The sequence below is a fragment of the Stegostoma tigrinum genome, chromosome 9 (genome assembly GCF_030684315.1).
Source record: "Stegostoma tigrinum isolate sSteTig4 chromosome 9, sSteTig4.hap1, whole genome shotgun sequence".
Lineage (NCBI taxonomy): Eukaryota > Metazoa > Chordata > Chondrichthyes > Orectolobiformes > Stegostomatidae > Stegostoma > Stegostoma tigrinum.
In genome coordinates, this window is record NC_081362.1 from 68,403,318 (window position 1) to 68,426,108 (window position 22,791).

The 22,791-nt window shown below is 43.7% G+C and overlaps 1 protein-coding gene across 1 annotated transcript in view; it reads left to right on the plus strand.

The window, feature by feature from the left end:
• Positions 1 to 3,804: 3,804 nt before the first annotated feature.
• gch2 (GTP cyclohydrolase 2) overlaps positions 3,805 to 22,791 on the plus strand; it is a 50,734-nt gene continuing 31,747 nt past the window's right edge. Inside the window, exon 1 of the mRNA XM_059648608.1 lies at positions 3,805 to 4,140. Coding sequence (XP_059504591.1) covers positions 3,837 to 4,140 — 304 coding nt within the window. The 5' untranslated portion in view covers positions 3,805 to 3,836. The remainder of the gene's footprint in view (positions 4,141 to 22,791) is intronic.

The window sequence follows — 22,791 nt, forward strand, 5'->3', positions numbered from 1 at the left end:
CCTGGCTCGATCCTCACACCGTCCCGGCTCCTACCTCACACCGTCCCGGCTCCTACCTCACACCGTCCCGGCTCCTACCTCACACCGTCCCGGCTCCTACCTCACACCGTCCCGGCTCCTACCTCACACCGTCCCGGCTCCTACCTCACACCATACCAGCTCATACCTCACATCGTACCGATTTGAACCTCACACTGTACCGGCTTGTTTGTCACGCTGCTCTGGGGCTCACAGCCCATGCAGTTTCATCTAGAGCCTGTGTCTTACCTCACACAATTTCCCTTTCACCATTCTCTGCTTTTCTTGTTTGCCTATGTTGGAGCTCAGTCAAGCAACATTGATTTTAAAATTGTTATCCTTGTGTTTGGCTACCTCAGTACACTCACCCCTGCCTACTTCTGTCATAGAACATAGAACATTACAGCACAGTACAGGCCCTTCGGCTCTTGATGTTGTGCCGACCCGTCATACCGATCTCAAGCCCATCTAACCTACACTATTCCATGTACGTCCATATGCTTATCCAATGATGACTTAAATGTATCTAAAGTTGGCGAATCTAGCAGGCAAAGCGTTCCATTCCCTTACTACTCTGAGTAAAGAAACCACCTCTGACATCTGTCCTATATCTTTCACCCCTCAATTTAAAGCTATGCCTCCTCGTGCTCGCCATCACCATCCTAGGAAAAAGGCTCACCCTATCCAACCCTCTGATTATTTTATATGTTTCAATTAAGTCACCTCTCAACCTTCTCTTTAATGAAAACAGCCTCAAGTCCCTCAGCCTTTCCTCATAAGACCTTTCCTCCCTACCAGGCAACATCCTGGTAAATCTCCTCTGCACCCTTTCCAAAGCTTCCACATCCTTCTTATAATGCGGTGACCAGAACTGTACACAATACTCCAAGTGCGGCCGCACCAGAGTTTTGTACAGCTTCACCATAACCTCTTGGTTCCGGAACTCGATCCCTCTATTAATCAAAGCTAAAACACTGTATGCCTTCTTAACAGCCCTGTCAACCTGGGTGGCAACTTTCAAGGATCTGTGTACATGGACACCAAGATCTCTCTGCTCATCTACACTACCAAGAATCTTACCAGTAGCCCTGTATTTTGCCTTCTGGTTACTTCTACCAAAGTGCATCACCTCACACTTGTCCGCATTAAACTCCATTTGCCACCTCTCAGCCCAGCTCTGCAGCTTATCTATGTCTCTCTGCAACCTACAGCATCCTTCGTCAATATCCACAACTCCACCGACCTTAGTGTCGTCTGCAAATTTACTAACCCATCCTTCTACGCCCTCATCCAGGTCATTGATAAAAATGACAAACAGCAGTGGACCAAACACCGACCCCTGCGGCACACCACTAGTAACTGGTCTCCAGGATGAACATTTCCCATCAACTACCACCCTCTGTCTTCTTTCAGCAAGCCAATTTCCGATCCAAACTGCTATATCTCCCACAATTCCATTCCTTCGCATTTTGTACAATAGCCTATTGTGGGGAACGTTATCGAACGCCTTGCTGAAATCCATATACACCACATCAACCAGTTTACTCTCATCTACCTGTTTGGTCACGTTCTCAAAGAACTCAATAAGGTTTGTGAGGCACGACCTTCCCTTCACAAAACCGTGCTGACTATCCCTAATCAATTTATTCTTTTCTAGATGATTATAAATCCTATCCCTTATAACATTTTCCAACACTTTACCAACAACTGAGGTAAGGCTCTCTGGTCTATAATTACCAGGGTTGTCTCTACTCCCCTTCTTGAACAGGGGAACCACATTTGCTATCCTCCAGTCATCTGGCACTATTCCTGTAGACAATGACGAGTTAAAGATCAATGCCAAAGGCTCAGCAATCTCCTCCCTGGCTTCCCAGAGGATCCTAGGATAAATCCCATCCGGCCCAGGGGACTTATCTATCTTCACCCTCTGTAGGATTTCTAATACCTCTTCCTGTGAACCTCAATCCCACCCAGTCTAGTAGCCTGTATTACAGTATTCTCCTCGACAACATTGTCGTTTTCTAGAGTGAATACTGTTGAAAAATATTCATTTAGCGCTTCCCCTATCTCATCTGACTCCACACACAACTTCCCACTACTATCCTTGATTGGTCCTAATCTTACTTTCGTCATTCTTTTATTCCTTAAATACCTATAGAAAGCCTTAGGGTTTACCCTGATCCTATCCGCCAACAGCTTCTCATATCTCCTCCTGGCTCTTCTGAGCTCTCTCTTTCGGTCTTTCCTGGCTACCTCGTAGCCTTCAAGTGCCCTAACTGAGCCTTCACATCTCATCCTAACATAAGCCTTCTTCTTCCTCTTGACCAGAGATTCCACCTCCTTCATAAACCACGGCTCCTGCACTCTACAGCTTCCTCCCTGCCTGACAGGTACATATTTATCTAGGACACACAGGAGCTTTTCCTTGAATAAGCTCCACATTTTTAATGTGCCCATCCCCTGCAGTTTCCTTCCCCATCCTATGCTCCCTAAATCTTGCCTAATCTCATTGTAATTGCCTTTCCCCCAGCTATAACTCTTGCCCAGTGGTATGCACCTATCCCTTTCCATCACTAAAGTAAACATAACAGAATTGTGATCGCTATCACCAAAGTGCTCACCTACTTCCAAATCTAACACCTGGCCAGGCTCATTACCCAGTACCAAATCTAATGTGGCTTCGCCCCTTGTTGGCCTATCTACATACTGTGTCAGGACGCCCTCCTGCACACACTGGACAAAAACTGACCCGTCTATAGTACTCGAACTATAGTGTTCCCAGTCAATAAAGGAAAGTTGAAGTCCCCCATGATAACCCTCTCAACAACCCAGAATTATACAATTTGCATTACTGAAATGAGGCCATTCAACCCATTATGACTGTACGGGCTCCCCAAACAGCAACCCAGCTAGTTCTATTCCTCAGGCCGAATTTTAAGCTTTTGTTTTGGAGGATTCTAAATGTAAGGAAATTGGCCATCGGAAGTTTCAAGTTGTTGAGTAATTCCCTTGGATTCCGCTGCGCTAGGGGTTTCTCATGTTGCCCTGGTGTAAATCCTGTTAGAATAGTCCCACTAACTGTCTACCCATTTGATACCGCATATTTCCATACGTCAACATTTATTTCCATATATTTCATATAACATATTTTCAGTGTCAAAAATCGTTTTACAATAGTCCCCGTGAAGCACGTTGAGTCATCAAAGCCTGACACCTTATTATTGTTACATTCATTAAGATCCATGTTCTTGACATTTCTAAATCTTCATTCCTTAGTCACACAAATAAATATTGACAAGTCTTATTTCCAGTTTTCAAAGCAGTCGTTTCAGGCAGCTTTATCATTGTTCACCGTTCCTTTTTTTCTCAGGAACACACACAAAGTGCTACCATGAAATCTACTTCGAACATTGCCAGATCATATATTTGTCTATGACGTCCGTCCTCGCATTTATGGTTAGCTGGCTGGATACTTTATGGCCGGGTGCGATAAGGTCCACTTGCTGCTTTCCACAGAGTTTAAAATTAGTCACTGGCTTTAATAGCAGCGCTGCTGCCCTGCGCCCTGACTGTGCGCGCCTTGGAAACATCCTTATCTATCCGGAGACAATTACCTTTCTCTCCAGCATTACCCTGCCCCCCGGGGGCCAGGCTCTTTTAATGTAGGGCTCGACTGTACCGGCACAAGCTCTGACGTGTGAGCAACGCAGAGATGGGTCTCCTGTAATCTCTTGAGGTATAAATAGAGGCGCAAGTTGGGAACGAGCAGTGTCAGCACAGCGCCGCTGGACACATCGCAGTACTGCAGCCTCGGCAGCATGGAATACGCCAAGCAGATAGTCGCTGCGGAAACTAAGGGGGTCTGCTGCGCGAAGAAGTTCATGGCCAGCTGCTTTGAGGGCTACAACGACTTCACTGCAGACTCCAGGAAAGCCACAGTGCAGTGGAAGGACGAGAAGAAGCGAGGAGGAGAAGATGTCCTGGCTGATCTGGAGGAAGCCTACACCAGCATCCTGAGGGGGTTAGGGGAGGACCCAGGGAGGCAGGGACTGCTAAAGACCCCCAGGAGAGCCGCTACAGCAATGCAGTTCTTCACCAAAGGTTACCAAGAAAACGTTCCCGGTAAAGTTTGCTCTACACTTATTCCAATGGGGAGCTGATTTTGCTTGTCCCTTGTTTTCCCTTGTCTTTCGGTCAGGAATTGCCAGGCACAGTTAGAAGTTTATATCACATTTAGCATTTATAACAGTCCGTTAGCTGTCAACTTATTCAAGATTGACGCGCAGAAGTAAAAATCGTCATTCAGTCCACTATCAATGAAAAACTTAAGTTACCGGCAGAAAACAGCTTGGATGGAGATTGATAGGATCGAGTGATGCTCCATTGGTTCTGATTGACCGCCCAATGTTAGTGCGAGCCCAAGACCCTGTGAGGTTGGAATGATTCAGTCACTGAGTTACAGGTTGTGTCATGTTCCAATCACCCAACACCGCCTCGGTCACAGCTGCCTGCTCAGCGGGGTTTCTTGTTAAACACTGATTGCCACCGGGTGGGAGGGATCAAAATGCACGGTTCGCAACAACATCTGCACCTCCCAGTCGCGAACCATTTTAACTCCCCCTCCCATTCCTCAGACGACATGTCCATCATGGGCCCCCTGCAGTGCCACAATGATGCCACCCGAAGGTTGCAAGAACAGCAACTCATATTCCGCTTGGGAACCCTGCAGCCCAATGGTATCAATGTGGACTTCAGCTTCAAAATCTCCCCTTCCCCCACCGCATCCCAAAACCAGCCCAGTTCGTCCCCTTCCCCCCACTGCACCACACAACCAGCCCAGCTCTTCCCCTCCACCCATTGCATCCCAAAACCAGTCCAACCTGTCTCTGCCTCCCTAACCTGTTCTTCCTCTCACCCATCCCTTCCTCCCACCCCAAGCCGCACCTCCATCTCCTACCTACTAACCTCATCCCACCTCCTTGACCTGTCCGTCTTCCCTGGACTGACCTATACGCTCCACCTATCTTCTTTTCTCTCCATCTTCAGTCTGCCTCCCCCTCTCTCCCTATTTATTCCAGAACCCTCACCCCATCCCCCTCTCTGATGAAGGGTCCAGGCCCGAAACATCAGCTTTTGTGCTCTTGAGATGCTGCTTGGCCTGCTGTGTTCATCCAGCTCCACACTTTGTTATATTGGATTCTCCAGCATCTGCAGTTCCCATTATCACTGATACAATGCACCGTCTTGTTGCGCCAGCTACTAGTGTTAGGTGTAACTCAAAAAGTTGTGGATCTGACTCTCACTCCAGAGGCTGGAGCACAGAGACTTGAATTCAGTCATGGCAGCTCCAGGATATCTCAGCTGGAGTTCCAAGGTTCTCCTCCCAAACATCATCTTCTTCTTCAGTGACTTTCTCTTCATCACAAGGTGGGAAGTTGGATGTTCACTGGTAATTGCATAACATTTAGCACCATTTACACTTTCTCAGATGCTGAAATAGCCAATATCTGAATGCAGCAGGACCTGGGCAACATATAGGTATTGGTTCCTAAGTAGCAAGTAAAATACACATTACACCAGCAGCAGGTGATGATCATCTCTACTTACACAAGTCATTGGTGAGATCTCATCTCAAATATTGTTTGCAGTTTTGGCTCCCCTACTTATGAGGGATATAAATGCATTCGGACTAGTTTGGAGGAGATTTACTAGATTGGTATCAAGAATATGTGGGTTATTTTATGAAAATAAGTGGACAGAAGGGGTTTATTTCTATTGGAGTTAAGAAGCATTTGGATTGATTTGATTGAAATGTTTGAAAGGTCTTTTCAAGGTAGATGTGGAAAGGATGTTTCCTTTCCTGGATCAGTCCAAAAATAGAGGGAACTGCCTTAAAATTAACAGGTTTGCTGACACCAGCACTTGCAGGCAACCATACAGCATGGTAATGCAGCAGCACACATGTGCATGATACCAGACATTGTCTTCATGTAGAATGCTGTCATACATAAGCTTTGCACTGTGCATGTGCATTGAAGTCTGTGCACTTTCAAAACAGGATTCAGTGGTGGAGAGTCAGGACATGGGAGGTGGGAATGGGGATAGCAGTTTATGACATTGTTTATAGTAGTTTATAGTAGCTTTAAAACTTAACCCAAGAATAGGCTCTTTAGTACTACAAAGATTGTTAGAAAGACCTAGGCGCAAATCTGTCACCTAAGGTCCTACCTTACTCTTTCATTAGTCATCACGACATTACCACTGGGAGGTGCTGCCTCCTGCAGTCAATTAAGTATTAATCCAGTATTGGACCAGTTTCTAACAAAAGCCACAACTCAGGGAAAGCAGTAAAAGTACATGACAATAATGTTTGGTAATACCTTGAACTACAGGGAACCATGAATAAAAATAATGTAAAATGGTTGATGGTGAGTTCAGGATATTTCAAGGAAATTGATTATTATTATGCCTCTAGAGCCAGAGCACTTGAAATCAATGCCTGCTACCCCCAGCGTTGTCATAAAGCTTAGATTTTAAAAGGTATGCAGAATATCCCAACTGAACTATCATTGAGACCTAGCTTGACAGAATGCGGACACGATCTATTACAAATAATTAGACTCAACCTACAACTAAACAAAAATGAACCACTGGCAAATATCCCTACCAGTTAAAACTTTAATTTATAAACACCCCATGTACAGACACATACAAACAGACAGAAAACAAATGAATACTTTGTGTGGAGAGAAAGCCTAGGAAAATAGTTCAGTGGTTTCTGTCTACATAGTTTGCAAAGAAGACCATTGTGCTGATCAGAATGCTGTATGCCCACAGTGTCATCAAGATCTTGACTCAGTGACAGTGAAAGAGCAGCAACTCAGGATGGTATGTTGCTTGAAAGGAGACTTTGAGATGGTGGCGCTCCCTGTATCCACAACCCTTGTCTTTCTACGTGGTGGGGGTAGTGGATTTGGAAAGTGCTGTCTAACCAGGATTTTCAGTTGCTACTGTGCACCATGTAAATGGTATAACCTGCTGTCTCTGTGCTTTACTGGTCGAGACAGTGAATGCTGAAGGTGGTTCATCAAATGCAAATCAAGCAGGCTGCTTTGTTCTGACAGTGTCACGCTTTGGTGGTACTGAGCAGCACTAATCGGAGCAAGTGGAAGGTATCCTATTGTGCTTTGTAATTGGTGGATAGGAATTCAAGAAATATGTGAGTTACTTTCCATTGAAGCCCTGCTGATGTTCAAGACCTACTCCTGTATCCACAGTATTTATATCACTGGTCCTGGTCACTTCCTAGTTGATGGTAAGTTAATGATGGGGCTTCAATGATAATAATGCCATTGAACTTCAAGGGGGGATTGTTTGCTTCTGTACTGTTTGAGATATAAACATGTATCACAGATCATTGATCATCACAGAATCCCTACAGTGTAGAAACAGGCCCTTTGACGCAACCACTCCACACCAACCCTCAGAGCATCCCACCCAGATCCATTCCCCTACAATTCACCTAACCTACACATCCCAGAACACTACAGACAAGTTAAAATGGCTAATCCACCTACTCTGCATATGTTTGGATTGTGGGAGCAAAGCAGAACACTGGAGGAACTCCACACAGACAGAAGAGAATATGCAAACTCCATACAGGCAGGCAGTCACCCAAAGGTGGAATTGAACCCAGGTCCCTGGAACTGTGAAGCAGCAGTGCTAACCACTGAGCTACCATGCCACCCTAGCAAAGCTCACAGTACTGCAGACAGCATTTGAACCCACAAGCACTGGCTTAGGCCACCTGTGCCTTACTCATCAGGCTACTGAGGCTATAAGGCTATATGTGTATATACAAACATGTAAAATAAGGGCAGAGGTAGACTATTCAGACCCTCACAGTTGTTCTAACAGTCAAAAAGATCATGGCTGATCTGCCTGGGTTTCAATTTCCATAGTCCCATCTATCCCTGATTACCCAGACCACCCCGCCTAACAAGAATCTTTCCACTCCTAGAACTCTCAATGATTTTTCATTGTTTTTGATTTATCCTTTTATCAGTTTTGAATTATGAGCTGGAAATGGTAGGTGGACTTTCGGACAGCTTGGATTTAAAAAGAAGATGCCAAGCAAGCTTTGTTTGTTTGTGAGTCCTGGCCTGCTGGTTAATTGCAGGCTGAGCCTTGATTAAAAGGTACTAACAGACACATTGAGATCTGAGGGAAAAGCATTGCATTTAACTCGATAGCAGAAGTTGACTATTAACATAAAGTTGAAGGAGACCCCACATTCAGTAAATGGCAATAGTTGAATGGTGACAGAAGCCTCCGGGAGAGTCAATCAGTCTATCAGTGGAACCAGATTGAAATCATTTTCTTTTAAATCAAGTTTTCTGAGAAATGGTTCCGGAATGCTGCTGAGACAACACAAAGATTTGAAAGCTCTTATCCTATATATCAGCTCCCGGAAACCCAAAGAGAGGAAAACTCAGTTTGAAAGTGGTATTGCCTTTGTCAGGGCAAACTGAGAAGTTGATGCTGCTCGATGTTTCAGAAAAAACAGCCAAGGAATCCACATTTATGCTTGTGAACAACACATGTTGAAGGACATTTAAGTAAGCTGGATAGTTTTGTTGTTTTCTTTCATTTATCCCTTAGCTGTTTGTTTGTCAACCTTTTGTAGTCCACAATCAGACAACCCTCAGAAACAAAAAAAGGCCAACCTTTAATTTTAAAGGCTGTGTTTGCTGGCACCAGTGAATGTGTGCCATGTGCTACTTCAAACAGCACATGCTCATTGAAACAGTTTTGGGGACACAGCCAGGAGATAGAGGAGGGGAAATTGGAACAGGGTCTATGGAATTGAGATCTGGAGGAGGGAGGAGATTGAGGTTGGGAAAAGGTAGGGGGGTGGTATTGAATTGAAACCAGGCAGGGGAATAGGGATAGGGTCAGGTCCTAGGGTGGGGCTGGGTGGAGAGCTGGGGGGAGAGGGGAGGTTCAGTAGGAGGCGATGTTTGGAGAAAGGGACTGTTCCCCTTCTTCACTCTGTACCCATTCTGGTTCTCTCCCCTCCAATGCTAGTCTGGTAAAATTCTTACTCTATATCAATAATATCAACCAATACAGTACCTAGGGATTATTCCATTGTTGGAGGTGATATCTTTCAATTTATCAGTTCTACAATTCATTCTTATTAACCTTATTTGCTTCTTTTATGTACCCATCTTTACAGTGCAATGCTCTCAGTTTAGAAATTCATCCTTCTGCAATATTATCAGCAGCAATGAGGTTGAAGACTGGCTTTAAGAGGGCGCAACCTAAATCAGCTCAGTCCATTTCACTGCCATATTTTTGTTAAAGATGAAAGTAATGTTAAAAATATATATTCTTTTGCCTTTATTGAGGGTCAGCTCCATCAAGGCTACTAATATCTGAAAACCACGATGAATACATTTGACAATGTCCATAGGGCTCCAATGGCAAATGTCTCTGCATTTGCGACTTGCTTCACACTGAATTGTAACACTATATACTTTCCTCATCTCTATAAAGTTGTGGCTGATGAAGTCCCATGTAGTGCATTTCATTTGTTACCTCTTTGACTAAACTTTTTTTGTTTAACAGTCTGTATTTTCCATTATTTAATTTGATGTTAAATTCCATTTATTAATATTACTGAAAAATCCATTGGAATGTTTTGCTACCTAAGGGCACTCGATAAATGCTCATTGTCGTTGCTATAGGTTAATGGTAACAATGACGACCAAGGGTTCTGTAACCTTGTTGTAAATTAAAGCATAATTCATACAAGTAGTAAAATGTTAGGCAAATATATGGCAGGGGAACATACTGATGTAAATCGTCTGTGGAGGCAAAGGGTATTGCTGTCATATTAAATATGTGCCAATCATCAATCTTTACGAAATGCCACCTGCTTCATTGTAAGTGACTAGACGAATTAAAATGGATAAAAGTAAAGAGGAGGGACTACCAAGGTTAGCAGTGCTCAAACTCGAACAAAATCACCTGGTTTGGATGGGACATATCCTAGATTGCTGAGGGAAGTAACAGTCAAAACTGCAGAAGATTCAGTCAAAATTTTCCAACCCCTCTTAGATGTCAATGATGTTGGATGTCTGGGGTCACCTCCAACTTTTAGTGTTCCACAATTGATAACTGTGCATTCTGTTGACTAGGGCACAAGCTTAGGAATTCTTTCCTTACACTTCTGCGCCTTCCTTATTCTCCTCCTTTAAGGCAATCCCAAAACCTGTCTTTTTGAGCAAGCTTCTGCTCTTTCTCAACAGAACTAATATACCCCATGTGCGGCTTGACCAACATTTATCACTCAAAATACTGCTGAAATACTTGTGTTGGTCATTTATGGTGTTCCTATCTGTGGGATCTTACAATGTGCAATTTAGTTTTTGCGATTCTCTATGTTGAATTAAGGTCGACACTGTTATTTCAATATTAATTCTTTTGGCTTTTCAGTACTTTTGATTCTCCTGGGATCACGAAAGGTGTCAAATAAATCCATGCTCTTTGTGTTGGGGAGGAAGTTCAAACTTGTAAAACTGAGCCTACTGTGGAGGGTTTGGTTTATCCCTGACTCTCCAGTGGGTAGGGGCTCAAGAGAAGACCATTGCAAAAGGTCTTCTTCTGGGACCACTAGCAGGCATAGAAAATGAGGTGAAAAAGTGAAACATCCCCTTATTTCATTACCATGGCTTGTACAGGTCTACATTAACTGTAAGTAACACTCACTCTGGGTTGTCTGGCCTGCAATAAACTGCATGAATCCCAAGAACATCTATTACGAACATGCAAACTGGTATTTGCTTTCTTTGGCTATTATGCTGAGTCAATGGGTAGTTCTAGAGATGTTTTCAGTACTCACGCTATTATTGAAGGAAAAAAGTTAGTGGTCCGGGTCTGGTGACCCTTCCTCAGAACGGATAGTGGCTGGGAAAACGTCAGTTTATATGCAGAAAAAAGGGGAGGGGAATGTGGTAGGGAGTAAACGATAGGATACAGCCTAAAGAGAAAGAAGAGCAGTTGGTCAGACAAAGAGTTGATAACGATCAGGCTGGGAGGGTGAATAGTTGTTAATGAGGACTATTAGTGACTAACAACAAATGGTGTGTAATGGCAGGCTATGTGGTAACAAAGTCTGTGTGTGGGGTAGGGGTCTGGGACATGGGAGAGTTCAGGCCCTAAAATTATTGAACTCGATATTGAGTCCAGAGAGCTGCAGGGTTCCAAGAGGAAAATGAGGTGTTGTTCTTCGAGCTTGTGTTGGGCTTCACTGGAATGCTGCAGAAAGCCTTCTCTCTGCTGGTCCAATCCCTGCACATGTACATCCATGGTTCCTCTGACACCTTACACTAGTTTCAAAACATCCAGTTTGCCAGTTCCAGCCGCCTCAGCTTTATCATGTGCAATCTCTTTACACATCCATTCCCCACCAAGAGGGTCTCAGGACTCTCTGCTTCTTCCTGGAGCAAAGACCTGAAGCATCCCCACCCACCACCACTCTCCTCCGCTTGGCCGAGCTCATCCTCACCCTCAACTTTTCTTTTAACTCCTCTCATTTTCTTTGGGTAAGAGGGGTACCTGCATGAGCCCTAGTTATGCCTGTTTCTTCATGGGGTACATGGACCATTCCTCTTTCCAGTCCTATTCAAGCCCCCACCCACGACTCTTCCTCCGATACATCAATGATATCATCAGTGATGCTTCCCTTTCTCATCTGGAATTGGAAAACTTCATCAATTTCACCTCCAATTTCCACCCTGCCCTCACTTTTACCCGGTCTATCTCTGACTCCTCCCTTCCCTTCCTCGACATTTCTGGGGATAAACTGGCCACTAACATCCATTACAAACCACTGACTCCCACAGCTACCCGGACTATACATCCTCACACCCCACTTCCTGTAAAGACTCTGTCCCATTCTCTCAGTTCCTCCATCTCCGTTGCATATGTTCACATGAAGCCAACTTCGACAAGAGAGCCTCCAAAATGTCCACATTCCTCCTCAAGCGAGGATTCCCCAGCTCTGTTGTTGACAGGCCCCTCAACTAGGCCTGGCCTACCTCCTGGACTTCCACCCTCACCCCTTCCTCTTCCCTCCCGCAACAGCGATAGGGTTCCCCATGTCCTTACCTACCATCCTACCAGCATCCACATCCAGGAGATCAGCAGAACCCATTACTGCCATCACCAGCAAGATGTCACCACCAGACACATATTCCCCTCCCCTCCCTTGTCTGCCTTCTGCAGGGACTGTTCCCTCCGGGACATCACGGTACACACTTCCTTCACCCCCATCACCTCCCCCACCCACAGCCCTACGGCACCTTCCCTTTAACCAGCAAAGATGCAACACCTGCCCATTTACCTCCTCCCTCCCCAGTATCCAAAGACCCAAACATACCTTCAAGGTGAAGCAACACTTCACCTGCACTTCCCACAATCTAGTCTATTGCATTCGCTGCTCACAATGTGGTCTCCTCCCTATTGAGGAAATAAAGCGTAGACTTAGTGACCACTTCATAGAACATCTATGTTCTGCTCACAGAAAAGACCCTGAACCACCTGTTCCCTGATCAACATGTCTGTCTCTGGCCTGCTGCAGTGTTCCAGTGAAGCTCAATGCAAGCTTGAAGAACAACACCTCATTTTCCGCTTGGTAACCCTGCAGCTCTCCGGACTCAATATCGAGTTCAATCATTTTAGGGCCTAAACTCTCCCATGTCCCAGCCCCCTACCCCACACACCAGGCCTTGTTACTACATAGCCTATCATTACATACCCACCTGTTATTAGTCACTAATAGTCCCCACTAACAACTGTTCACCCTCCCAGCCTGATCGTTATCAACTCGTTGTCTGTCCAACTGTTCTTCTTTCTATTTAGGCTCTACCCTATCGCTTACTCCCTACTCCATCCCCCTCCCCTATTTTCTGCATATAAACTGACATCTTCCCAGCCACAGGGATAGCAGGAACTGCTGATGCTGCAGAATCTGAGATAACACAGTGTTAACTGGATGAACCTGGCCTGCTGTGTTCATCCAGCTTCAGACTGTGTCTTCCCAGCCACCATCAGTTCTGAGGAAGGGGAACTGGACCCAAAATGTTAACTGTTTTTTCCTTCACAGATGCTGCCAGACCTGCTGAGCTTTTTCAGCAGCTTTGTTTTTGCTCATGCTATTAATGTTTCTTGTGAAATTTTATTACCTTTATTTTCATTTGCTTCTTTCTGCATTTATCAACAAAGTAAAAGAGAACAGCACAGGAACAGGCCTTTCAGCCCACCAAGGCTGCACAGATGCATGATGCCTTTCTCAACTAAAAACCTTTTCTGCCTCTGCCAATTCAGATATCTGTCATGATGCTGCTTTGACATTGCTGTTGTATCCATCCCCATCTCCTCCCATGACAGTATATTCCAGATGCTAATCACCCTCTGCGTAAAAAAACTTGTTTCTTACATGTCCTTTAAATTTTGCCCCTTTTGCCTTAAACCTTCTATATGACAGCAATACCCTCTACCTTCATAGATGATTTACAACAATACCTTCCCCGACATATATTTGACTAACATTTTACTACTTGCCTGAATTACGCTTCAACTTACAAAATTGGAACAGAACCTTTGGTTGTCACTGTTCCCATTAACCTATAGCAATGACGACTAGCATTTATCAGGTGCCATGAGGTAGCAAAACATTCAAATGGTTATTTCTACCCCGGAGAAAAGACTCAGAATATCCATTCTATCTATACCTCTCATAATTTTGTAAACTTCTATTGAGTCACCCCTCATCCTTTGAGATTCAAGTGAAATCAAGTAAAGTTTGTCCAATCTCTCCTCATAGCGAGTAACCAGGCAACATCCTGATAAACTGTTTCTGTACAGTCTCCAAAGATTCCAAGTCCATCTGGTAGTTATGCAACCAGAACTGTACACAAGGAGAGGCACGGTGACTCTGTGGTTAGCACTGCTGCCTCCCAGCACCAGAGATCCAGGTTTGCTTCCACCCTCGTGCAACTGTTGGTGTAGAGTTTGCACATTCCTCCCGTGTCTGTGTGGATTTCCCTCAAGTGCTCCAGTTACCTCCCAAAGTCCAAACATGTGCAGTCTAGGTGGATTGGCCATGGGAAATTCAGGGTTGCCAGGATGGGAGTGGGTCTTGGTGGGATGCTCTTCAAAAGGGCAGTATGGACTCAATGGGGCAAATAGCCACTTCTACACTGCAGGGATTCTATGAATATTAAACAGAGCTTAGCTAAAGTCCTGTATAGCTGCAACATGGCTTGCCAATTTTTATACTTTATGCCTTGACTCATGAAGGTAAGCATACTATATGCCTCCTTGCCCACCTTACCCACTTGTATTGCCGTTTTCAGGGAACTGTGGACCTGTACGCCTAGATCCCACTGTATGTTGATGCTGCGAAGGGTTCTTCCATTGATGGTACACTTCCTTCCTGCATTAGGTTTTCCAATATGCATCACTTCGCATTTGCCTGGATGAAACTCCACCTACCATTTCTCTGACCAAGTCTCCAGCCTATGTGTATCCTGTTGCATCCTCTGGCAAGCCTCCTCACTATCCATGACTACCCCAATCTTTGTGTCTTCCATAAAACTATGAATCAGGCTGCCTACATTCTCCTCTGAATAATTTATATATTTCTAATAACAGCAGTCCAGCACTGAACCCTCTGGAATACCTCTGATCACAGACCTCCAGTCAGAAAAACACCCTTCAACTGCTATTCTCTGTCTTCTATGACTAACTTCTCTATCTATTTTATCAGTTCACTGCAGATTCCATGTCACTTCTCCCTTTGTATCAGTCTGCCATGAGGGACCTTGTCAAAGGTCTTGCTAAAGTCCATCTAGACAATTTCCACTGTTCTGCCCTCATCAATCACCTCCCTCAGCATTCTGGATAGATTCCATCAGGTTCTGGTGACTTGTTGATCTTCATGTTTTTAAAACACTCAGTATCTACTTTATATTGACAAGCCCCAGAATATCAACATACCCCTCCCGAGACTCACCATACGACATTTCCTTCTCCTTTTTGAACACAAATGCAAAGTATTCATTAAGGACCTCCCCAATTCCTCCAGCTCCATGCATAAATTCCCTCCTATGTCTTTGTGTGGATATATCGATTCCGTAACTACTTTCTTGCTCCTTATATATGTATAAAATACCTTGAGATCTTCCTTAACCCATTTTGCCAAAGACATTTAAGGCTCCTCTTAGCCTTCCTAATTCCTTCTTTGAGTTATTTCCTGCTATCTTTGTATTCTTCCAGTCTGCCTGTCTTTAGGTTACTGAACCGTATATATGTCTCCAATTTCTTTTTGACTAAGCACTCAGTTTCTCTAGTGATCCACAGTCTTAAATGTTGCCATCCTTAACCTTCATTTTCATAGATACATGTTGGCCCTGAACTGTAATCAACTGGCCTCTAAAAGATTCCCAGATGCCAGATGTGGATTTACCCTCAAATAACTTCCCCAATCTACAATTTCCAGTTCCTGCCTAATATAGTGGCAGTTAGCCTTTGCCCACTTTCGTACTTTCAACTGAGGACCACTGTTAACTTTATCAATAAGTAACTTAAAACTTACAGAATTGTGGTCACTGTTCCCAAAATGCTCCCCCACTGAAACTTCAATCACCTGGCAGAGGTCACTTCCCAATAGTGGGTGTGAAATGCCCCTTCTCCAGTTGCACAATGTGTGCACTGTTTCAAACAAAAAACTGTCCTAGTCACACCTAATAAATTCTCGCCATCCAAGCACCTGGGACTAAGCGAGTCCCAGTCAATACAGGGGAAGTTAAAATCACCCATCACAACAATGCACTGTTACTTTTACATTTTTTCATAATCTGCCCACATAGGTGCTCCGGTTTCCTCTCTCAGTCCAAAAATGAGCATGCTAGGTGAATTGACCATGCTAGATTGCCCATTGTGTTCAGGGATGTGTAGCTTAAGTGGGTTATAGGGGAATGGGTATGGGTGGAATGCTCAAAGGGTCGGTGTGGACTTGTTGGGCCGAAGGGCCTGTTTCCACACTGTAGGGGTTCTATGATCTATGATCTATATCGGTTTCTCTATTACCTGCTGGCTGAAAGCGGGTTGTAGAATATCCAGTGCCCACTTAGAGACATCTTGACCCTGACACCAGGGAGGCAGAACACCTTTCTGGAGTCTCTTTTGCAGCCACAGTTACACCTATCTGTGTCCCTAAATACAGAGTCCTCTATCATTACTGCTTACCTGCACTTTGAGCCTCCCTGCTGTACAACAGTGCCAGTCATGGTGCCATAACCTGGCAGCTGCTGCTGCATCCTCCTGAGAGGCCACCCCCACCCCCACTGGTATACCTGTTTGAGCAGGGAATGGCCACAGGGGACTCCTGCAGTGCCTGCCCACGCTTACTTGTCTTTCTGGTAGCCACTCAATTCTTCTCGTTCAGTGTGGCCTTTATTGATCTGCTTAATAAGTGCGCTAACAACAACGTTCTCAGCCTCTTGGCTGCCCCATAGTGAATCCACTCACAGCTCCACGTGGCGTTCCATTTGGCAAATCAGTCTCCTTGCTGAACACTCCTTCCTGTACATGTAGTCAGCAAGGAGACTGGAAGTGTCCTTGATTTCCCACATTTTGCAGGAGCAGCATTCCACGGGGTTTCGTGTTCCTGTCATTGTCAATGTTACTGACTAAATCAACCTTACTGTCTTCGGGCAACAATCCAGGAGTGAATTACACAACGTAATCCACTAGTCACCAAACTCCGGTATCTCACTACTGTTCTCTATTCCTAGGACCAAAACTACAAAAAGTAAGCACTTTATCTATCTTCAGACACTTAGTAACTCAGTCTGCAAACCTGGTTCCTGAGCAGCCAAGCCTAGGTCACTTATTGAGTTGTAACATCACCTCTGGAGCTTCTGCCTCTTGATTCAGCTTGATTCCATTTGCTCTGACTGACCCTGCTCCTCAGGTATTTATCCTTCTGCTTAGCCCCAGGTTTGGTCTGGCTGACCCCACTTCTCAGGTATTTATCCTGCTGCCATTGTTCACCCTCAGGTTGGCTCTCTTTCACTCTGTGGCTGCTAAGACTGACCTCTGGTTATAACGCACTTCATAACCACCAGAATCCTCTCAAATTTTAAACGTCACGTGTTTTATGACTGGTTCCATTCTTTACCTTTGTGCTGAATCACATTGGCTTCCGTTGCTCTATTCTGGTTTGATTAACATCAAAAAATGAATTTATACCATTACCTGGATTTCCTTGAAAGCTCTTCCTTGGCATATTTCTTGAAATGTTCCATTCCAGTTCACCCTTTTACTTTATCTTGTAATCTCTTTGGTTTGTTCTCTCTTAATTTTTTCCAAGGAACACACTGACTTCAGCTCTAATGTGACGTTTGTTTATTCTAGGTGTTACACGAGCTATTATTTGTGCATCACACTCTCACTGAGAATCACAGTGACTATTTGATAAAAATGTACAAAATACACCCCTCTTTAACCTTTTCCATATCAGTATTGTACAGTGCGTGCTCATTATTTAAGATTTTGTGGCACACTGGTAGCAGTCCTACCTCTGGGCTGGAGTCCCATTCCTGCATTTGTTGGCCATGGAAGGTGCGTTCATAATGTAATCAAACAGGTTGATATTCGGCCTGTAAATCCTCCTAATATCCTTGATGGCATATAGTACAAGCAGACAGTCTCCAAGTCAGCCATCCTGCACAAGGCAATCGACAAACCACTGCAGCACCTTGACTAATTCATGCCTTGATTCTCAGAGGGAGAACAGTCAGACAGGTTGCAGTAACTGAAATTCTTTTGACTTAATTTTTGACATATTTACAGACTGCCCTGAGCTTTTCTTTCTAAAAAGCAGAGATGACATGTCTCAGTTGTGCCATAATGATCAGATCTGAATGCATGTACTTAGTGCAATCTAGAAAAAGCACACAATCCTATAGATAGTAAGAACTACAGATGCTGGAGAATCAGAGATAACAAGATGTAGGGCTGGACGAACACAGCCGGCCGAGCAGCATCAGAGGAGTAGGAAGGTTGACGTTTCGGGCCTAGACCCTTCTTCAGAAATTTTCTGAAATTTACACCTTGTTATCTGTGATCCTGTAGATCTTGTGATATAACAAAAGATTGTTTTATGCTCTATTAATTGCTGTTCTATCAGATAATTGTTTAGAAATTGTTAGGAAATTGTTAGTAATCATCAATACATTAATGGCCACCCATCTGTTGACGCGGTAGAGCCTCAGGAAGACAACTCGGGACAACAGCTCTGGATCTTGAAGTGAACGATGTATCATCTATATCTCCCAATAATCTAAGTAGCAATATCCGACTAGCTAATATAATTTGAACATAATTACTATTGCATAATAAACTATATCTTGTTAAGACAAGAGCCTCTTTTTGTTGACTCGCTATTGGGTGTTCCTCTACCACTGTAAATTGAATATACCCTTAGAGTATACTCAGTCAACAAACATAGGATAGTGGCAGTATCCGTCTACCCTTCATCCTTCTACATTTTGTATTGACGAGACATTTTCGGCATTAAGCCTATTATTTCTAAATCTCGTTACCTTCTCACTAAACAAACTAATACCATTTGTGAAATGAATATGTCATGAGCTTTATTCTCTCAGAGTTTAAAAGTTTGAACCTCTGTACACTGAAGTTTTGGGAATGTTTCTGGGAATGATGACCATGTTATCAGATATCACTGTTTCCCTCAGTTTGTTTCATCTGCAAATTTGGCCAACTTGCCTTGTGCTTCTGAATCTAAAGCATATGTACTAGATCAGAAACAATATCGGCCTATCAGCACATGAAAACAAGGTACTGCAGATGCTGGAGATCTGAAATTAGAACGGAAATGTTGGAGAAACTTAGCAAGTCTGATATCATCCATGGATAGAAAAAGAGTGACACTTCAAGTCCAATTTGACACTTCTTTGGCCTATCAGAACACCTATAAAGCAGGTTGGAGTTGAACTTGTGTGTCTTGGATCAGTGGTAGTGTCTCCATTGCTATACCATAAGAGCTCTCCGAATTTGCTTTTGTTTTATTGCGGATCTGCTTTTTTATTATGAAAACTCCTTGCCTTTACATAATGAGGGTCTTGCCTACTTCGGCCCACAAGCAGAAAAGCACATTGTTGCTTTAAATTGAGCAGGGCTACTTTCCACTGTCAGCTTCATTGTAAGGCAACACCAAGATTTGGATTCAGGGGCACCTGTTGACAAAGCAAGCATTTTAACTGATTAAGCCACGGCGCCACATCTGGATCTGCTCTTTAAAGGGCTCATTGATGAAGAACTGCAGCCAGGCAGGCCACTAGCTGTTACCAAGGGAACTTGTGCTCTGCAGGGAGGTTAATTAGTGATTTCCCCATGGGCCTTGTAGGGGTTATCACAGGTAGATAAAGTGAATATGTGCTCAACAGATGATTTCAACAGCTTATGTTTGACGACAATACCTTTAAGCTTGAACAGGTTCCTAACTTGGTGATTATATAAATCTACTTAAAGTGACACTTGTTTTTATATATCAGCAGTTGCAATACAAATAAGCAATTAAATCCACTAAATGAAAAATTTCTTTTCTTACACCGCAATGCACAAAAATCTGGCAAAAATGCAACTGGGGCAAATAATGGACACTGTAAACTAGATTTTTGAGGCAGCAGATTTGACTCTGTTATCAGGAGAATGTGAGACAGCCGTAAATGAGCTATGTTTACCTTTTGCTTGATCATACTTCACATGGCCGTACATGCTCTTACACAAAAGCGCAGGGACTTTAATAAAGTTTCATTTCTTAGGTAAGCATAGAGGATTTATCTGATGGAGAAAATCTAAACCTTTACAGAGGTTTATAAAATCATGAGGGGCGTGGATAGGGTGAATAAACTAGGTCTTTTCCTTGGGGTAAGCAAGTCCAAAACTAGAGGGCAGAAGATTAAGGTGTGAGGGGAAAGTATGGAAAGGGACCTATGAGGCAACTTTTTCACGCAGAGGGTGGTGCATGCATGAAATGAGCTGCCAGAGGAAGTGCAGACCACAGTAGTGGAAGGATGTTCGGCTAATATATGGCTACAGAATCCTAATATTCTGCAGGATTGTAGGGATAGTGAATGAAGAATGCAACTATTGACTTCAGCAAGAACTGGGCAGCATTCTGCAGGCTGATTGCTCCTTATTCTTGCTCCTCTTTGCTTGAGGCAGTGGCCAATAATTCCGCTTTACTTCCTAAGCAGCTGGCCATGGGCAGTTATGCAAAGGCTAGGTTTGTGTTCACTTCAGTGTGCTCCTGCTTCACAAATGGGGGTACAGTTAGTCTTTGGTGTACTACATTGACTCATCCAGATCTGAATTGCATTTTCAGGAGGCCTGTGATCTCCAGACAAGGGCCCTTGTGGAATGATTTACAGCGTTGAACCTCTATTCAGTTTCAGTCTGTAGCAAGTTGTCATCAGCCAGGTCTCAATGGAGTAACCCTTGTCACTGAACAACCAGCCCCGTGCATGCCAAGGATAACTGAAAGATGCAAGCATCTATGAGTATTTCCAGAATATGGGAGTGATGATAGCTCTGTGGACACTGTGCTCAGACTTAAATTATTTGGCTGGTATGGTCACAGATCTGGTAAATCTCCATTGCTCTCTCTCAAAGTCTCTCTTTCAAGGTCCTCACACCTTTTCTAAATCCCAAATTTCCCGTCGCCAACCATTTTCTCAACCAATCAATGTATAAGGTGTAGAACCACAATCTAGGGTGTTAACATTAAGCCTGTTCTCCAGTAAAAGGTTGAACCTGTGAAAACCATAATTCAGTTGATGGCATCCTTATCTTTGTTTGCATAAGTTGTGAGTTTGCGATCCATTTCTGAGACTTAACTCTAAAAATCTAGGCTGTGATGCAGTGTAGTATAAACTAGTGTTGCAATGTTAGAGGTGCTGTCTTTGAGATGCAACATTAAGCCAATGTCCCATCTGGTTTCTCATTTGGCAAAAAAGACCCCAAGGCATTCGTTCAAAGCAGAGCAGGAAGGTTGTCCCTGGTGTCAGAGGTGATACTTATTCCACAATGAAGATCACTGAAAACAAATTATCTGGTGATTGTCACAATGCCATTTTGAGGGAACGGCTGCACTTCCTATACTGGAGCAGTAACTACACTTCAAAAGTATTTTATTTAGCTAAAAAACATTTGAAATGCCCTGAGCTATAAAAGGTACCATATAAATGCAAGTTCTGTTGTATTTAATATACATTGGGATTTTGCAGTATAATCTATATTTGGATTCCTTTGAAAAAGGAGTAGAAATGGTACAACATCCACTTTTATTTATATTACACAATCTGTAAACATTGCATACAGTGAAGAGGAATTCACAACATAACCAATTACTCAGATGAGGATTCCTGTAGAACAGCTGTAAGCATGCAGCACTAATCGGCTAATGTTGATCAAGAAGTTCCAGTGCAGTGAAACTTTGGTATGGTATGTCTTTCCTAACATCTTGTTGAACTGATAATACTGTGTGAACACATGCTGTTTATTTTTAATAAAACACATGACCTGTTTAATTTCGGGCATAGGCTAATTATCTTTAAGTCTGAAAGACATACAAACCTATTGATCAGAGCAGGAGTAGGCCATTCAGCCCCCTGAGCCTGCTCAGCCATTTAATAAGGTCATTGAGTCGGACAGCACAAAATGAACTCTCCAACTTGTCCATGCCAACCGAGTTTCCCAAACTAAACTAGCCCCACTGCCTGTGTTTGGTCCATATCCCTCTATTCATATACATACACCCATCCAGATGCCTTTAAAATGTTGTAGTTGTACCCTCCTCCATCACTTCCTCTGGAAGCTCATTCCATAAACACACCATACTCTTTGTGAAAAGGTTACCCCAAGGTCCTTTTTAAATCTTTCTCCACTCACCTTAAACCTATGCCCTCTGGTTTTGGACTCCCCAGTGTAGGTAAAAGACAGGAACAAAAACAAAGTTGCTGGATAAGGTCAGCAGGTCTGGCAGCATCTGTGGAGGAGAAAACAGAGTTAATGTTCCGGTGACCCTTCCTTAGAACTTGGTAAGAGACATTGGTTATTCCCCCTATCCATGCCCTTCATAATTTTATGAATGTCTGAAAGGTCACCCCTCATTCTCCTTTGCTCCAGTGAAAAGAGTCCCAGCCTATCCAGCCTCTCCTTACAACTCTACCCTCCAGACCCAGCAACATCCAGGTAAATCTTTTCTACACCCTCTCCAATTTAATAACATCCTTCCTATAGTCAGGTAAGCAGAATTGTGCACAGTACTCCAAAAGTGGCCTCACTAACATTCTGTACAACTTCAACAAGATAACCCAACTACTTTACGTAGTTGTCCGAGCAATGAAGGCAAGTGTGCTAAATGCCTTCTTAATGCCACTTTCAAAGAACGATGTAGCTGAACCCCTAGGTCTCTCTGTTTGACAGCGCTGCCTAGGGCCCTATCATTAACCGTATAAGTCTTGCCCTTGTTTGTTTTACCAAAATGCCATACCTTGCATTTATTTGAATTAAACTCTATCTGCCACTCCTCCGCCCACTGGCCCAATTAATCCAAGATCCCTTTCTAATCTTAGATAACCTTCTTCAGTGCTGACTCTGCCACCAATTTTGGTG